We start from the raw sequence: 19872 nt of genomic DNA, 5'->3' as shown, positions 1-19872 counted from the left end.
AATAATAGTAATAATAATAATAATAATAATAATAACAATAATGATAATAACAAAGCTAATAGATCACATTTGTATAGCGGAAATTTCAGCTCAACAGCAAGGTCTATGCGTTTAACAATCCACATTATTACCTCAGTAGACCTGATAGCACTATAAAACAATCTCAACTTCATGGGAAGCAAACAGCAGAAGCTGCCATTTATGGGAGTTAAAAAACTAATATACTGACAAGACCTTTCGCTGTTTATGGGCAGCAGGTACTCATTCACACGTTGGTTAAGTTAGGAAAACATTGTGTAAAGTGCCTTTCCCAAGGACACAACATCGACTCTGAGGCTCGAACCATGAACCCGCAACCTAACGATTACGATTCTGATAGTCTAACCACTAGACTACCTACGCCACAATATAGGCCAGCTGGAGGAATTTTTTAAGGTGTTGGTATCAAATAGTATTGATGTATGGTTCAGAGATGAAAAAAGCAATTTATTGAAAAATTTAAAAATATTTTTTGAAAGGGTCCGTACCTCGTGGGGAACTCTGTGCCACCACTTTCCAAAGAAGAAATTTACTCGTTAATCCGATCCGTACTCTTTGCATTGCAGTTTGTCAAAACGATTGGTTTTTTTAGAAATACTGAAAGTTTCAAAGAGATCCTTCGCCCTAGAAGTATTCTAAAATGTTAAGAATCCAACCCTGGGGGGTACAAAATGACCCCAGGGCGTATGGATAGGGTTAAAAAATGTCTATGTAAAATTGTTTTGATATAGTGGAATGAATTTGGCACAGAAAACAAAATGTTCGAAAGAGCAGGGATTGAGATATCAATTAAATTTTTTTTAATGAGAAGGTAAAGATATTTTGGACATGTTTTGAGAATGCCACGTACTAGATTGCCCTGTCAGAAGTGGTACTCCAGTTAAAACCAGAAGAGGACGGCCAATTGGCAGGTAATGGAATATCATTGAGATGGGCCAATCCCCCTTGGCCTAGGTAGGTGTGTCAAAGCTAGAGGAAGACGCCAGGGATAGACTCAAACATACGTGTTGGCGACTGCTCTCTGTCTTGTGTAACTTACGGTATAGAAAGAGAGTAACTGTTTACCCAGCTAGCACTATCCTGAAAGCAATATCCATCATCATGAAAGAAGATTCGTTTTAGGAGAGAAAAACAAAGCAAAACATATTAAAAAATCAAAACAAGAAAAATAAAACCTATCATTACATCTTGCAGTAGTTAAAATTTTATTATGTTCGTTAAAGTCGATGTCAGGAAATAAGGTCGCATTTCTCAATCCCAGAAACATGATATTATGCCATCTAGACTTAAGAATGGATAATTGAAATTTGATTTAGATATAAAAACCAATGGCCAAGCGACGTACAAGAAATGAAGCTGGATTATTTAACAGAGCAAAGACTTTCACCTTTTCACCTTTAAACCTTTTCACCCACACATTGTTGTCATGGACTCTACTCTAAACTGGAGAGCAGACAGTGATAAGTCTGAAGGTATGGACAACAAAGAAACGTTTACTGATTTCATAAGCGGATTATTTGACTCTGAATACAAGATAAGTACTGACAGTAATTGATAAATTGTCTGAAGAAGAGTGTCACTTATACAACGAGAGCATTATCTTTATCATGAAAATTTGGTCCCACTTCTAATATTACTGATAAAATAACGAACAGATAGTGACACTAGGAGACAAATACAGTACAGGGAAGATCCTCGACTTTTATTTTATTTTTTTAAAGAAAAAGAAAACAATTGTAAGTTGACATTTGACACTAAGTCATGAAAAGCATTTCATTTGATAATAAAACCTGATCACCATAAAACACAATGTATTCGAGTATTTCATTAAACATTAAAATTAATATACGAATCTCAAGTCCCCTATGATAATGAGTCTTTCGGAATAATGTGCAAATACTAATTGTAGCGACTTGTATCTCTCTCTCTGTTCGGTCACCGGGGTTTATTGTCTGCAGCATAATGTTTTTTCTCTTCGTCTCGCTCCAAAAGAGAGACATAGTTCGACTCCAATGACGGAAAACTTATTAAATCACGTCTTTCTCAGAGGATGCTGTGCCACATTCCTCCCAGATTGGCCCTACTGGAAGCAGCCCACCTCCTAAATGATCTAATTCGTATAAATATAGGCACAAAAAGTTTAAATCTATCAAAGAAGTAGAGTTTTATAGAGATAAACAATGTAATGTATCCAGGGTAAAGGGTGGGGCGTAATATGAAAGGACAGATGAGGAGATCTGGTTGCGGTGCCAAACACACGGTTGTTCGAGATAAGGAGGGTTTGTTTCTTTTAAAGAGAAGGTCAAGAAGTGTCTTGGTGCAAAATCTTATGCTAGAAAACTACAGTAGTTCAATGGAGCAAGGATAGGTGCATTACTTACCTGGACTGCCGAATCTCCATGGAGTTAGAGGCTCTGAGTTTAGTGACCAGCACGTAGACAATGACCATGATGAACATCACATTACACTGAGGAAAGTAGAGAATCAATAAAAGATAAGTATTGGGTACATGTATTCTGGGTGATTGCTGATAAAATATTATGTTTCACTCGGTCTTGGTTACAAAAAAAAACTGCCCAGAATTCGATTCAATTTTCTATAGGCCGGAAGCTTACGGACCCTCAAAATGTTCTATGTTTAGGATTACAATTAAATCAGAGTCACTTGAACCACTCGACTTGGACACAAACATCAGAAGAGCAAAGACATTAACATTTGATTTATCTCTGTGCACACAAAGCAACAGATCAGGCGTTGTATAAGCAGCTCATATTATAACTGATATGTACACACACAAAGAGCACAAATAGTTCAGTGTGAGAGGACAAAGGCATAATATGTTTTTATGTCACATTTGTAAAAAATGTTGTTATTTTACATTTTAAGCTCGTAAGTCACAGTAAAGCCTGCCTCTGTGGTGCAACCGTTTGGCGCTCTACTGCCACACGCAGAAGACATGAGTTTTATTCTCGTGCTTGAATTTTTTTTTAAATCTACGTCTGTCAGCTGGAATGTTATTTCTTTCTCAGCTCCTGGTGACCATAACAGGTGAAAAATGCTGAAATGGTATTGGTTCAACACTATTAGGTTATTCAAGAGGTGAGACCTCCGAGTTTAACGTTCATCTCCGAAAGGACCCAGTCAAATGGGAAATTCGTGTAAAGTTCCTTTCCCAAGAACACAACGTCGGACAGAGCTGAGGCTCGAACCCCTGAACCGGCAATCTCACGATTACGGTCCGGTATCCTAACCACAAGGCTACCAACGCCACGCACCATAACAGGCATGGTCGAAGCAGTCCACCTCCCAATTCATTAAAATGTGGCCAGGATGGCGTAAATAATCTACAGCGGCATTTTTAAAGTCTTGATGGCACAGATAAATGAGTCAATATTGTTTTGTAGTTAGTCCCATAACACATTAAAGAGAAAACGGATGGCGCAAACCTGACATTTTTGCCAATCATATTTTTTCTGTAGCAATGTGTGTGAGTGTGTGTGTGTGTGTGTTTATGTGTGTGTGTGTGTGTGTGTGTGTGTGTGTGTGTGTGTGTGAGGGGATTGGGGCTGGGTAGTTGAAAGCAAATTTACTCTTACGCACAGAAAATAATAATACTTCTATAAATGATCAATGTATCTAAATAAGATGGTCTCTCTTATTTGCAGCTGGAAACATGTTCAGTAGTGCAAACGAAATTGGACCATAAGTCAGGCTCCTGTTTGCACAGGATTAGACCAAACGTTTAGAAATGTTTCGAAAAGAGCAAGTGCAGACTTTCTCAAACATCATTTTACAACAGGCTCGAACAAACGAAGCTCACTATTGAATCAGCTCGTCTGAGACGAACTTCCGTGCCGCTAACCTTTTGTCACAGTGTTTGCTGTGTTTTTCGCAAGCAGCTTCGATATAATGATTTAAAATAATTGTCGCGTGGTACACTCTTTAATGGACGCTCTGTTTTGAGAACCAGAACGACTGGTCTTTGTTGCTGCATTTAGTTTAAAACAAATTTGTAGCTCAGAAGTTTAAATCTTTTGCTCGAAAAAAACTTAAATAAAGATTAAACTGTAAATGAATATCGAATAGTCACGCCAAAATAACACATGATTTCTTTTTCCATGCCAAAAACAAGAGAACAATGAGGTCTGGGAGACCGGTGATCTATTAACCCGACCAACGAATAATTGATACAGATTATTTCTTTGATCTAAGAGACGTCAGAGTAGAAAGATCGATGCACGAGCACCCGCAATAGGATTTCTGTTAGCAGGGACAAATAATAGGAGACAAGAAGGTCGAGAAGGCTCTGTCTCTGTGCTTGTGTTGAGGGGGAAAGAGGCGGTGGGGGGAGTTTGGCTTTTTAGGGGGGGGGGGTCGCAAGAGGAAGGGACAGATGGCGGGATGCGGTTGTGGTTCCAATCACACGGCTGTTTGAAATAAGGAGCGTTTGTTTCCTAAGGAGGTGGGCATGTCTGGATGGATTGGTAGGGGAGTAGCGTCTTTCGGAATGAATGTGCGAAAAGGGAAGGGAAGTTAATGGAAACGACAGAAAACCGCAGACGAATGATTGGACAGTGGGATCGACGGCATATGGTTCTGGGGACGTTAACTCATTGAATACGACTTGCTGATCTTTCGAGAACGCTTGAAGACGAGCTATTTGGGGGATTTTGAAAAAATATAGCCTAACGTCGTCATTCATTCATATCATTCAATTGTATATTCTTTATCGGAACTTACAAAGGCAGTAGGAACATACATGTGGTGCAATACAAAAATGTACGTTTCTTTTTTGAGTAAGATAGTAGGAAACATACACTAACACTGCTTCCAGTCTGCTGTTGAGCGGATGCATGTGTCTGCTAGGGCTTTTTAGACTTAAAAGAACCAGGAAGAACACGACTGTTGGGAACAGAGCGACTTTCTTCCTCGTACAACATTGGGTTTGGTTGCATAAGACTTGGAGAACCTAAGGGCATCGTAGGTGGAGTATGACATGGACGTTTGGGAAGAAAAAATGCTAAAGAAAATGTATGTGGCTTGCTTAGATTGTATCTGCCGAAGATCTGTGGGCTGTTGACTATAACGAACCGGTAAACAATGATTCCAATAAAAGAACCAGAATCCTTCTAAGTGCATTTTTCTTAAATGATTTGTAAATGGCCTCCACAATTTTGAGGAGCTGTTATTTCGATGGCCAAGAGAAGTAAAATGTACTTTTAAAGGTTGACATTTCATTCTGATAAAAAGCACTGGAGTCATGAAGCATTGTGAAACCACCTCGAAACAAATTTCTCACCGTATGAATTTTTTTTAAAGTATGGAAACAGCCAAAAGACTATTAATGTTAATCATTTGCATCTCTTTGTCGTTTTCACTTTTAAGAACGAGAAAAAAATGCATACTTACCACCAAGACCACAATGGTTGGAGCGTACAGGACAAAGTCATAGGCCGGCACTCTCTCAACATACGGCAATGGCAGCCAACAACTGAAGAGCAAAGCAAAGTGAAAATGAAACTTCCCATTGCTTACTTGTAGTTGAATATCTTTAAAAATTTGGCATCAAAGGGTAAAATAGTTCTGATCTCTTGGTCTTTAATTCCTACCCGAACAGTAGGAAAATAACAAAGTAACACATGGCTTCGCTGATCAAACAAGAGGGTCTCAGATTGATGACAAAAACATACCTCCAATTTCGGTTTCGGAGTCGTGAGGTGCTTTTTTTTCTTCTTTTTTTTTAGGAGGCGTTTAGGAACGTGCATGATCCTGGGAACATGCATAAATAGACACACATCTTCCTGCTTTATTTCTAATCAGAAGCAAAAACTGAATTATCCTGAGTGTGATGAGTTCTGAATTGAACCTACTTACTAACCAAAGAAACTAAATCACTTAAAATCATATTGACGCCAACTCAGAAAACTCTTTATTGTCACCTATCATAATAATATGCATACCTTTAAAAAAAACGACAGTGGGGATTCTATAAGTCTCTTTCAAATTAGAAGGAAGAGTCTGGAGTCCTACTTAAATAGAGACCCGTCTATTTCCTGATCACCAATTATGAGTTGGAAAATGAAAGACAGAAATTCTCTCAACGATCTCGTTATAGCACTGGCCCGGAAATGGTCACATTATCGTTCCGTCACCGAAGACTGGTCAATTGATCTGCGTTAAATCCCTGCCAAATAACCACGTCCTGGTTATTAGCTATTCCCACACACAGTTCACATCATTTCCCATTGTTTAATAAATCAATGGTGTGGTGAACTCCGCGTGAATAAGCACGTCTGATGCGTCAGACAGATTCATACAGTAATAGCAGAGTGTGCCAGTGCTTTGCATATCATGGAAGTATTGGAAGAAGCTCCGAGTCCACTTTTTGTTCAGTTTGAATAATGAGAAAAATACACTAATGGTCACTTAGTGATAGAAAAAAAACAAATAAACAGCACAATTTAAAAACAGAAGCAACAGAAGGATGTAATGAAAAAGTAGAATCTGTTTACGCCATCCTTCAACCAACCACTCTGAACGGTCTTTTTTGTTTTAGTAAGGTTTTACGGCGCTCGCAGCTGCACAAGGTCATACGAGCGCCAAAGGATGGATGCCAACAGAGAAGTCCACACGTGGACTTTGGCTTACTCTGCTCACCTTTCTAGCCTCAACAGCACAACGCCTGCTTCGACTATTAAGGCACCCCGGAAATAGCAGTTCTCAAGAGAGGGACAAACATACAAAAGAATTAGAGGAAAGTGGCTATAGCTAGGATTGGGAAAGACAACGCAGCAGTTCCCCCTATGTTGTTCGGGCACAGTATGAGCATAACATTGATAAATCACCCCATTTTCAATTCTACTGTGCATAAGAACATGTTGTTATTATTCCCCCCTTAGGGAATGGCCTACAGACAACTTCAGTCAGAGTCATAGCTGTGTTAAAGACTCTTAGCCCTCCATTAAATAACACTCTCTATAGGTGGAAATTAATAAATTCACCCTTATGTGAGAGGTTTAACTCTGATTAAATTGAAAATAAATTTCACTTTCTTTTTCTCTTGTCCAAGTTTTGTCCAATAGAGGAAATTGTTAATTCTTCCCAGCCTGACTCGGCCTTGTTACAGAAATATGCAATGTTTGGACCATGATAAAAGATAGGGGCACAATCTGTTCTCTTCCATTATGGAAACATTTTTTTTTAACCAAATGACTGTTTTGTATAATGTGATGTGGGCCAATGGCCTTACACAATGAATAAACTTACTTACATTATTGACATGGCACATACACAAAGCGTGGAACAGGCAGGCTACTTACACTAGATCCTCCAGATTCGCTTTGACTACTGCCCACGCCAACACACACACCATGGGGATGACTGTTAAGAAAACCAAAAAATTGATAATGTACAGTAGAATATATTTATATAATCTATCTATCTATCTATCTATCTTTCTATCCATCTATCTGTCTATCTGTCTATCTGTCGCTCTGTCTGTCTGTCTGTCTGTCTGTTTGTCGGTCTCTCTCTCTTTATATATGTATACTATATATATATATGTGTGTGTGTGTGTGTGTGTGTGTGTGTGTGTTTGTGTGTGTGTGTGTGTGTGTGTGTGTGTGTGTGTGTGTGTGTGTGTGTGTGTGTGTGTGTGTGTACAGCACCACTGCCAGTCAACAAGTAAAGTCGTCTAAAGTTTTGTAAAATTAAGGGAAAAAATAGAATAGCAACTGCACATCAACCTCTTTCATTGAGCGTCTTTCCGTAGGCCTCTAAATGTAATTCATACATTGTTCTTGGTATTTTTTGTTACCTGTTACCGTAAAAGGTTTCATCCTCTTACATAGATGTGAATGATAATTTCCTAGACCTGGCACTGTCATGGCCTAGGCCATTTGCTCTTTGTTTTAAAAATAAAAATAACAATGAAACGTTGCGCTGTTACAAAAAAAGATGGACAAATTCCAGTCTCGCTATGCTCTAGTGCATGTGCAACCTCGCCCTCCTTGCCCTTCAGTTAGTTTCAACTAGAGCCCAAAAGTATGTTCCACGGTGAACCGGAATAACGTTAAAGTTTAAAGTCTTGGATATTATAATACAAGTCTTGGTTTCTGTTACAGAAAAAACTGCACTTTTCTTTAAATAAGAAAAAAGAACACACCGATAGATGAAACAAAAAACCCAGAGCATTCCAAAATGCACCGTTCTCACCTCCTTCACATCACTTGTGTTTCCTGCATACTTGCTTAAGATTTCTACTAGAAGAATGTTGACGTCCCATTTCCAGCTCTTTGAATAATTACTTGAACTAATTAGCAAATGCATGAAATGTGGACAACTAATTTATCATAGATCGATACATAAAGAGCCAAGTAAAAGCTTTTAATTTTATTTTTATTTTGCATCATTTTTACTTAAACTCGACTCATGCTCTAAAAGTACAAAGCTTTAAAAAGATGTTTACAGGTTAAGTTCTAGCTTTTAAAATAAATGAAATGTATAATCCCTTCTGTCAAATCCCTATCAACAATAACATTTTTCCATAAAACAAAATCAGACCGTTTGTAATTGTCCGTTTAGGACATGTACGGGCGTATAAAACCTGCACATTAGACATACTCACTCCAACCAATAATGACGTAATGCCATATCCGTATCTTCTGTGTAGAGAACGCCCATACGATGATGGTGAAAAGGTAAAGACCCTCAACAAACATCCAGAAGAAGGTGGTGGTATGGAAGTAGTTGTAACCAAAGACGAATACTTTGCACACCCACTGAAATAGAAAGAAAAAAACAGTTTGTTGTTAGCAGTGCTCTCTGAAGGGGTAAACTTGCAATTAGCGTTGTTTAATAAATAACAAAGCAAAAAGAGGAAAAGATGTGTGTTATTTGTGTGTGTGTGTGTGTGTGTTTGTGTGTGTGTGTGTGTGTGTGTGTGTGTGTGTGTGTGTGTGTGTTTGGTGTGTGTTTTGTGTGTGTGTGAATGTTAGACAATGTATCTAGGTACGTTAAAATGTGGTCATGATGCACTGCTCTGATGGCGTTTATAATGCTACTTGATTCGCATGCATTGTTTAATATATCGCTTTTGTTACAAGACCGAGAGTAATGACGAATCATCCCGACGTCTGTTCACATCTCGTTCCAAGTAAAGTTAACAACCCCAATATTACACAGAAGGACAAAGAACAATTCAAAGCGGTAACGTTGGAATGGAATAAGAGAAAAGATTAATTAAATTATACAGATTGTAAAACGCATAGAACATGCTGACGAGCGGGGAATTGCGCTACACATTTATTTGTTGCTGCTGATGATGATGACGATGATGGTGATCCGTTACAATTGTTATTATTTTTAATATTATTATCATTATTATTATTATTATTATTATTCTTGTTGTTAATTTTATTATTATTTACCATTATTATTATTCCTCTCTTGGGAACTGATTAAGAGGGAAATTGTAAATAAAAGTGGTAAGCGTCTTACAATCTAACCGTTTTAGTCAATAGGCGACCGATATCCTAAACATGATTAATGTGGCCAACAAAAGGAATTATAATGTCTTATAAGAGCCTTTATCAGAGTTCATCATGGATACAAGAAAGTTCCTTTTCTGGCTCTGAGGTTGACGTACATAATGAACGCCACTGTTCACGTTTGTTGGCTACTATTGTGAAGTTTGTCATAGACAGCGGTGTCTATAATATGATGTTGATCCAAATCGTTCTTTGTTCACCCTTGTGCCCCACATCTTGCCTTCGAGTATTTCTTTTATAGTGGTATAGCAGCGTTGTATATGACCACACGACTATGTATAGATAGTTGAGTTAGTTTTGGTAGAGGTTTTACGGCGCTCGCAACTGCATACGGTCATATTAGCGCCAGAAGATTAGAGGTGTTACAAGAGAGTAACAAACGTAAAAAAGATGAAGGGGGGATAAGGACGATAGATGTTTAATAGGAAAGAAGGAGCAAACCACACCAGGGCACCCGATGTTGTCCAAAATAACGACTCACCTTCGGGGGTCCCGAGATCAGAACTCTAGCAAGCCCGTTGTGTAGCACAAGCCAGAATATGTTTTTAAAGATAAAAGCAACGATGAAATGGCAATGGATAATGTTTCTGAGACAGCGCAAACTCCTGGGGAAAAAGAAAAAAGAACAAGTGTTAGACTCAAAGGTTTATGGTATCTGAACTCAGTCCTATTGATGATACGTCAGTAGAACCGCCGTAAACATGATCTCAAAGGGTAGAAAGGAGCGTTCTTCTACAAGGCTTTTCCAGTAGTTAGACGATGCTTCTCGGACCTTCCTACAATAAAATACCCTGTCTCTTGCCATTCTGAACGCCTGAGTTGTTTTGCTTTCAAGCTAGGTCTTTATGTCCTGTGCCCATCTTCTGCTCAGTCTTCTCTGCCTCTCTTGCGTTCAACCTTCGCTTCCAGAATATATTTCTAGTACTTATAGAATCTGTATTTTTTGTCTCCTTGATATTGTTAAAGTTCTTCAACAACATTTTATTTCGAAAGCTGTACTGCTTTTTAGCATCTTGTTCATGGATGATCCATGTTTCACATCCCACCCTTTTCAGATAAATGTCTTTCCTTTTCTTTTTTTTTCGCAAACCCCCCAAAACCGGATGCCTATTAGGTTACGATTACATCTGTTTCGTGGAGGGCTGAGAGCATCTTTTAAGGAGGACACTGAAATTAGTCAATATCAGATAAAGCGTTTTATAGAGTTTCTGATGCAATTTAAGAATTAAAAATAAAACCAACGGAATGCAGCATAATTAAAAACAAAATAACATCGATTGCATTGTTGATATGAATACGCGGCTGTCTCACGGAAAACCGGATAAGGTCCATAAAATTTTTCGTCAAGGGATTTTTACTTATATTTCACGGCTTCCACGAGATCTTCGTCGTCGGTGAATCGCTGTCCAGAAATACGACGTTTCATTGGTCCAGAAGGGGAATAATCTGACAGGGCCAAGTCAGGACTGTGAGGGTTTTGTGGCAGAACTTTGGCTCCAGTATTTCGTAGCGTTTTCGGTGTGTGGCGTTGCGTTGTCATGCTGCAAAATGACCCCGCTGGACAACCGGCCTGGTCATTTTTGGTGCACAACCTCTCAACGTATAAAGTGTCTGGCAGTATCTGTTAGCATTAATAGTTTGTTCTGGTTCCAGAATGTCAAGCAGCAGAACACTCTTAGCATCCCAGAAAACCGTGACCATGAGTTTCTTCACCGATGGCTGAACTTTAAACTTTTTGGGGGAGGTGAAGACGTGTGCTTCCGGACCATTGAATCCCTCTTCGTCTCAGGGGTCATATTGTGCATCCAAGTCTCATCACCTGTAATAATGTTTCTCAGGAATTCTTCATCGTGTTGTTGGAGGTCTCCAGATGCGTTCATGACTCCAGTGACAGCTTGGCGACAACGATTCAACAAAGTCTGAGAAACTTTATCACTTTGCGTCTTGTAGTCAGCTGTCAGCTCTTTGGGACCCATCGAGCAGAGACCTTTCGATAGTGCAGCTCATCAAACACTATCCTATGCACAGTTGACTTTGAAATGTTCAGCGACTCCGAAATTTCGCTAACTTTTAGGCGCTTGTCTGTTTGAATGATTTCGTTAACGCGACTCTAGTTGTCCTCAGCCTTGGCAGAAAAAACAATGTCGTTTATGTTGGTTTGAGACCTATTGCGGTCAGAAACCGAATGACAGACCTCACTTCGACCCTTTACCAATTTGCCAAGGGGGTAGCCATCTTTGGGGAAACTGCTGGTTTGTTTGGTTTGTGCGATGCTCATGGTTCTCAATCGGGAAATTCCTAAATGATTGTGTTACAAGTGTGCGTTTGCAGAATGTGAAAATATTGAATAGTTTTCAAATTACAGCCAAATTCCGGTTTTCCGTGGGACAGCCCTCGTAACACAAACTCGGATCTGATCACCCACTCACCCCTTCTCCCATCTTTTGTCCACTTGGTCGTGTACTTAGCATGACCTAGCCTGTTTTTTATTCTTGTTTTTTTTCTTCTAGTTTATGGTTGTTTGATCGCTTTGTTCTTGTACTTTAGTTCTTATTGTTGATGTTTGTTTTGTCGTTACTGTCATTATTATTGCTGCTACTGTTGTTGTTGCTGTCATTGTTGTTGTTATTGTTGTTGTTGTTTTTGTTGTTGTTGTTATAGCTACTGCTGTTGCTGCTGTTTTGTTGTTGTTGTTGTTGTTGTTGTTGTTGTTGCTGTCGTTGGAAGTTGACATTGATGTCTTCTTTTTCTCGTTCTTTTCTTTTCATATCTCATGTTTTTCACATCTTTATTCCTTCCTTTCTTCCTTCTTTCCTTCCTTCCTTCTTTCCTTCTTTCTTTCCTTTCTCCTTTCAGTTTAGTTAGATTTTTTATAGCAACCACCCTCTATAAAACCAATTTAAAAAACGAAAAAACTTAAAAACCCGTATTAGTTTCAGAAGAATAAACTAAGTCTAGACCTATGGCAATGGTCGCTTCCAATTATTACAACCAGTCGTATGCAAGTCAGTGCAATCCCGTACACTGGGCCATCAGAGCTAAAACTATAACATGCCAAGTATGGTAAAAGTTGTACACGCAATGATCTAAGTAATTGTCAACTCCTAAGTAGATAAGACACCTACAGTTCTGTCAAAAAGAAGTTGTCTGAAGAATAGCTACTCCTCAAGCACATAGTTTAATTCACTAACAAAATCTTTTTGACCTCCCGTCGTTCTCTTTCTGTCTGTCTCAATTTTCCCCCCTCCCATTAAATATTTATCTCTCCCCAATCTCCATCTCTCTCTCTCTCTCTCTCTCTCTCTCTCTCTCTCTCTCTCTCTCCCCTTGTATTTACCTCTCGTCTGTGTCCACCTTGTCACATCTGTCTGTGTATATTTTACACGGTAGAGTAAACAAACAATTTCAGAATTGTTTTGTTTGTTTGTTTGTTTGTTGCTGTTTTTGTTTGTTTGTTGTTTGTTTTGTTTTGTTGTTTGTTTTGTTTTGTTGTTTGTTTGTTTGTTGTTGTTTTTTTTGGGGGGTCGAGGTAGTGACGGGGACAAGCTGGGCATGTAGACGATGTGTGCACGATGAGGGAGTATGCAGCTGCATCCCCCTGGGCCAGGAAGTAGCGAATAATTGTGTCAAGACACTGTGAAATCAGAAGCTCGTCAATTTTTGGATATTATTATTATTGATATAATCTTATACTGGGTGCCCACTGACACGATCGGGTCGGGTTTGCTAGCCAGATTGAGAGCGCAAAGGGGCGTCTATCATGGCACAAACCGATCACCCGACTCGCCACCTCAAAAACAAACGCGTTCCTTGTCAGGCAACGATTACGGCAGTCGACCCAACCCGACCAGATCCCATCCGCAGTGGGCACCCGGTATTACAATGTTCACTTGTCTTGGAATTAAGCTTAGCTCGGTTTACTGACCCGATGGAGTCATTTTGTACATGGTTGGGCACGTAAAAAAATATCAGTTGTCTCTCACCTGAAGTAAAGCAGAATGAAAAGTGCGATGAACAGGGTAATGGTAGTGCTAGTGTATCCGATATTGTAGATAATGCGAACTCCCATGAGGTCTTTGGGGTCCTGTGGATAATAAATGGTTCGCTCAAGAATAAAAACTGTTGAGCTAGATATTTTTTTTGCAGATAACATTTTACTGCATACATCGATTTAAATTAAACTTTTACCATTCATCTTATATCAATTTCTTTTCATTATAATTGAACAAATACCCGTAGTTCTGCCCTGAAGATTAATTTAAGGCTTCCTCATTGTTTTTGTAAAAAATAATTTGTTCTGTCAAAAACATGTGATGACTTACAGCGTGACTCATATCATGACATCGTACTTTTAATCCTAAAGATACTAGAGGGCGTTATTTTTTTATCCTCTTTCTATTTATGACTCTATGCTTGCATGTAATTTTACGGATTGGAAATTTCAAATAACATGTGTTCATAAGGGAGTTAACTTGTTTGAACCACAGATATTAGGATAAAAACTATAGTGAAATCAGAACCGTACGGTAAATAGCATATTATGTTATTACAACCTCAGATGGACGCATTACAAAAGCCACCCGTGTCGGGGAATCGTACCCTTTCACACCAACCTATTTATAGCGTTGAAAAAATATTGCTCGACATGACAGGGTTCTCAAACGTTTAAAATCCCAAGGCTCAAAATAAATGGAAACCGAAGCTATTCACAACAACAAAAAATTATGATGCCTTTCTGTTGAGTGAGCTCCAGTATGATCTAAATTGTGTTGGCAATGACGTAAAGCAATTCAATTGATTTTCTTTTCTTTTTGGTACTGACCAGATAGTCCAATATGTTATTCATGGGTTCGCTGACCATGCACGCGTTGTAATTGGCTGGGCCCCAAGTGCCATTTTCCAAACAGGCTTTCGAGACATTTGCTGTGGAAGAGGAAACGGAATACAGTCAGTTGCAGTTTAGTGAAGGCCAGGGTCCTTTGCACAAACAAAGAAGCAAAAAATGCTCGTTTGGAACCTTGTGGGATTTTGCTATGTATTTTAAAACGATCGCTGCCATACTGAGAACCAAAGAAAGGTTTACAAGAAATACCTGGTGTCTAAAAAAAAGGTGGACCTGCTTAAACGGGAATAACTCGGTTATCTTTGGAAGAATTTTATCAAAGCTTCGCAGAAGAAAAATCCAAGTAAGGAGATTTCACTATGGGTTATATGAAAACAAAAATTATAATTTCTTTTTAAATATAGCAAATTTAAAAAATATCAACCAAAATCGACTGAAACGCAAAAGTATGCAAGAGCTAAAAAATCAGCCATATTGTTCTATTTTACATAGTCGCTATTTGTGCATTGAAGAACAAAATAATACAAATTGATATTGCTAAATCACCTAAATAAAGGTATTCGCTATATTTATAATCTAAAGGTGTAGACCATTTCTTTCTACACAAACACTATGCCACTAGATATTTTGAATAACCCTGTTGCACATTTTTTGGTAAAAATTCGTTTGACGTCCTGTTCAACTTTGCGAATTAACTTTGTTCGATTTTTTTGTGGGTTGTTTCTCTACACTCTGTCTGTCAAAACCTCCAAAGGTAATGATTTATGGGGCTCAAGTTTGGGTAATGCGGTAACCATTCGTTTGTAAATGTTCAGTTCATAAGGTGTTCCCCAAACCTTTCTTATGGGAGGTTTTCGGGTGCTCTGGTGGGGTTTGCTCCTTCTTTCTTATCAAACATCTATCGTCCTTATCTTCCCTTCTTCTTTTTTATGTTTGTTACTCTCTTGTAACACCCCTAATCTTCTGGCACCCAATGCAGTTTCGAGCGCCATAAAACCTATACAATAAAAAAAAACTTTCTTGCAACCATATCAGAACCAATATGTTGGTTATAGCCCCATCCCACTGGAACCAGGCCTGCACAGCCTAGCACATTCTCCACAAAAATCTACAAAACTTTCTCGGAACGTTTAGATATCTATATGAGGTGACTGGTGTGGTTTTACCGTTCCTGCCCTGAAGCTAGAACGGGTCAAAATTGCCCCTGTAGCAGAATGATTATAAGAAGTAGAACTGTGTGTTTTATCAAATTTTGGTTGAGATTTTTAAAACTTGACATTTCTTGAACACGTCAATTGATTTTCTTCATATATAAAAAGTGGCGTAATCATGGTTGAGTTTCATGTCTTCGAAATTTTGTTGAAATTAGAGCAGAGACGAAAGAGCTATTGCCCTTTAAGAGGGTCCTCTTTTTTAAGACACCCTGTACAAACTTTACGAGTTGCCTGGAACAAAATACCACTCTGATTGTGAACCTAAAAGGAACCCATTATTGATTAGAAGAAAGACGAAAATATACACAAAAAAAGAATACAGGATCTGGGAATAATCAAGAACAGTTTCTCCCAGGTCACGCTAATGAGTAGATTGATGGGTATCTCCCTTCACGCCTTCTGCCAACCAGTATCTGCATGCCACAGGTTTCGGCCTTGTTAAGGGGTGTGGCAGTTCCCGCTTGCAGAAAGTGCCCTGTGCAGTGCAATCATTTCGGAAGTGTGTGGGAAGCAGATTTTATCAAATAGTATGATTTATGTGTTTCGTGATGACTCTGAATTAAAGCTGTGGGGTTTTTTTTAGTCTTTCTTTTTTAAGAATATATAATATGTGCATTTAATCAGATGGCTTTTAATGACAACCAGCTTGAAGATATATATCCACCCCGCTCCTCCCACAACCCCCTTCCCCTAACTCCCCTCCTCCCTATCCCACAACCCCACCGCACCCCGGTAACCCACCCGATCACCATCTCTTAAAGGCATGAAGACTAACATAGCTGCAACATTAACCTCAATGTATTGGAAAACTGTCGACACCTTAGGCGCCTGATACCCAACCAGACACTGAGAAGTCTTTTAAATACAAATCTCCGTCCTCAACTAATTTGAATTAAGGAGAGAGGAATGAGCGATTATAAAAAGCATTCAGCAACATTTATTTAATATCGCCTACGCACGTTTATCTAAGCATGGAGACGTTCATGTGTGTTTGTCCCAAAGTCCTACCTCTTGGCAATGCTACCTCCGCCTGTTTGTTACTCCCCATTTCCACCATTCAGCAACCGTATGGGGGTGGGAGGTGTGCATTTATGAAAAGGGAATCATTATCATGTTGATGAATTTGTAGTGCCACGGATAACTTTTAACTTATCTCATTTCATTCCTTTTCATTGTTGGAATTGTCAATAGTATAATGTTTTGCAGACCTACATGACGTTATCGTCTTAATTTTATTCTGCTTTCCTCGTAATGTTAGTACAGTGATGCCGCTTCAAATTCGTCTTTGGTTCAGGAAAAAATGAAATACAAAATTATTGGTTTAGAGTGAGCCAAAAACAAACAAATACACCCCAAAAAATTATAAATCGCAACCCACATTTAAAACAGAGGTTAAATTAACTTTAGTGTAGATAGGCTGAGGGTGATATTTGGAAATACATGCATGCACTGTTAACGATACATAAAGATACCCCAGAATGGTGGTGATTCTGTTTCGAAAGATATTAGTTTATATGTATATTTATAATACATTATTATAAATAGATATATATAATAATATAATATATATACATATATATAAGTATATATATTATATATATATATATATATATATATATATATATATATATATATATATATATATATATATATATATATATATATACACACACACAACTGCCGCCCAGGGCGCATTAAACATTTTTAGTTTGGAATTTTGAATTTGTTTTCCGGGAGGCGGTCAAAGCCGACTCTTATCGATTTTGAACTACCAAGGGATCTTGCGCAACTTACGCACAGGACCTCCGAGATTTTTCTCCCTTTTCCGAGAAGGCTAGATGTTGGATCTTACCTACCCTAAGATCATGGGTGTGGCTGAAAGTAGGCAGTAAGAAAGAGCCAAGAAGTAGCAGTAGAATTTAGAAAGTTGAATAGCTGCTGAAAGAGCCAGGAGCCCAGAGCAGAGGGGGGAAAAGGGGGAGGGGGATACTGAATGTGGAGACGAAAGCAGGCGACAGAACATTTTCAGAGAGCAGAACAGTAGGTGAAAGGAAAATATTTTAGAGAAGAAAGTTTTCCACCGCTTTCTAGTTTAGAACCTGGGTCCTATTACGTGAACGGCGAACAACGTAACCTCTAGACCACAAGAGACCCCTGATTTTGTTGTTCTTTCTTTTTTACATACGACAGTAAATCCAGTTAGGGCATCCGAGGGCATTTACAATGAAAGTAAAGCTCCGCAAACCGGCAATGTGTAGAATTGATTAGATGCTTCATAACCGCACACAGAAGATCCAAGTTCAGTTCCCATGTGGGAAGAATTGCGAGGGGGATTCAAGAAGTCTTTGGTCTAAATGAAGGAATAGAGACAGAGCTTTGTAACTTTGGCACACATAATTTCATTTCCTTACATAGTCACTATGCAGTGTAATACATGTGTGCCACTTCCCTTTGATCTTCAAAAGTCCTTAAGAAAACAAATGACCCGGAACGAGCCCCTAACCAGTCTTCCACAGCTTCAATGGCGTCCTCGTTGTCATGGAAAGGACGCCCTTTCGGTAATTTTTAAGATTAGGAAACTGAAAAAATAAAGTCCGAAGGGGCTAGTTCTGGTGATTAAGCTGGGTGTGGCAGGATTTCAAAGCGCTCTGTTCTGCGGTCTGGTGACCCCGCTACGGCGTTTTCCACTCCCTTTTCTCACCAATTCGGACCGCAGTTTAATCAGCAACTAGAGTAGTAGTCTCCTGTGATTGTTTTTCCATTTTCCAGGTAGTCAGTCATGATAATACCTTCACAATCTCAGAAACACGACAGCTTGACCTTTCCACTTGGCGGTGTTACCTTTGCCTTCTTTGGTGAGGGATAAGAAGAGGTTTTCCATTGCATGGAGGACTTTCTTTTTGTTCTGGACCAAAATAATAAATCCATGTTTCATCCATACTCACCATGTATTTAAATACATTTTTGTCATTGGACTCAAATCGAAGGAGAGTTTTGCAGGATTCAACTCTCTGCTTCTTTTGATCACTTGTCAAAAGGCGGGGTACCCACCGTGCAGACACCTTATTCATGTTAAGATGGTCATGGTGAATCGCTGATTCCTGCTTCACTTGAGAGCTGTTTGACAGTTATGCGTCGGTCTTATAAAACCAGTTTCTTTACTATGGATAAATTCTCTTCAGTCACCACAAAGGATGGGCGCCCTTCACGATCTTCATCCATCCCCGACATGAATCCAGATTTGAATTTTCTTAACCAGTATGTCACAGTATTATAACGAGGACATTTGTCACCATAAATTGGAAAATTTCCTGGAAAATGTCCTATGGGGATTTTCTTTGCAAGTGTAAAAACTTGATAACTGAGCGATATTCAACAGGCTCCTTTGCACAGCTGCAGCAAAGAAAAACCAAATATTTTTGTCCCTGGTTTCATTGAACACCCTGACTAGTGCCTTATTATTGTTGGATTTCCCCTACAATTTGCATGGTGTGTTTCAAACACTTTGTCTAAAGACTAGCGAAATTTCATTACTCTACTATGATTCCTTCATGCCCGGACCAAAGACTTATTGAGCCCCCCCACCCCCTTCGTATCTGGGCTTTCTGCTGTGATAATGTATGCCTTACAGCCTGGGTTGGCTCTGAGAAGCAGGATCGAAGCCCGACTACCAAAAAAATCTAAATTGTGTCCCCGAGGACGTAAATCCATTTACGTTTCCACAAAAATAAAGAATCTGCAACAATCAGAACCACTTCTATTCCAAGCTGCAAAACAAAACAAAACAAAAACAAGCGAACAACATGCACTGGACCAAATGTCACACGATAATAATAGGCAAAAATGCCCGCCTGGAATGATATCAGCGAGTGCAGCGATAGCGCAGAAGGGTCAGCCAAGTTTATATTTCCCCGCCCCTCTCATCTTTGCTTTCTGTAACTCACGATAGTCACCCTATACCAGAAAGATTTCGATCAAACAAATTGCATCGATGAATTTAACATTTCTTTAGATCGTTGTTTATGGTAATGCTCCAATTTCTCTGCTCTGCATCGGTGTCTGATCTTCTCCGCCGGAGTGCATTACCTTATTGCATTACTTAGGATTCAGGTCTCGTCTCTAAAAAGAATTATTGGAAGAAAGTGTTCTTCAAAGCTGAGTATGATTTTTGTTTGCGGTTGTGTTTTTGTTTGGGTCTTTCTTGCTTTTATTTTTGGAAAGGGGGGGG

General features: G+C 39.0%; 1 protein-coding gene across 1 annotated transcript in view; it reads right to left on the bottom strand.

The window, feature by feature from the left end:
* The window catches only part of LOC101855025 (corticotropin-releasing factor receptor 1), a gene marked incomplete in the record, with an annotated part of 122349 nt that overhangs the window by 8418 nt on the left and 94059 nt on the right, over nucleotides 1-19872 (bottom strand). The window contains 7 exon segments of the mRNA XM_013083464.2: nucleotides 2421-2506; nucleotides 5449-5530; nucleotides 7359-7419; nucleotides 8666-8819; nucleotides 10069-10192; nucleotides 13571-13671; nucleotides 14410-14510. Coding sequence (XP_012938918.2) covers nucleotides 2421-2506; nucleotides 5449-5530; nucleotides 7359-7419; nucleotides 8666-8819; nucleotides 10069-10192; nucleotides 13571-13671; nucleotides 14410-14510 — 709 coding nt within the window.

Source organism: Aplysia californica, unplaced genomic scaffold (genome assembly GCF_000002075.1).
Source record: "Aplysia californica isolate F4 #8 unplaced genomic scaffold, AplCal3.0 scaffold00233, whole genome shotgun sequence".
NCBI lineage: Eukaryota > Metazoa > Mollusca > Gastropoda > Aplysiida > Aplysiidae > Aplysia > Aplysia californica.
The sequence above is the reverse complement of the archived record's forward strand: the minus strand, read 5'-3'. Positions and strand labels throughout refer to the sequence as shown.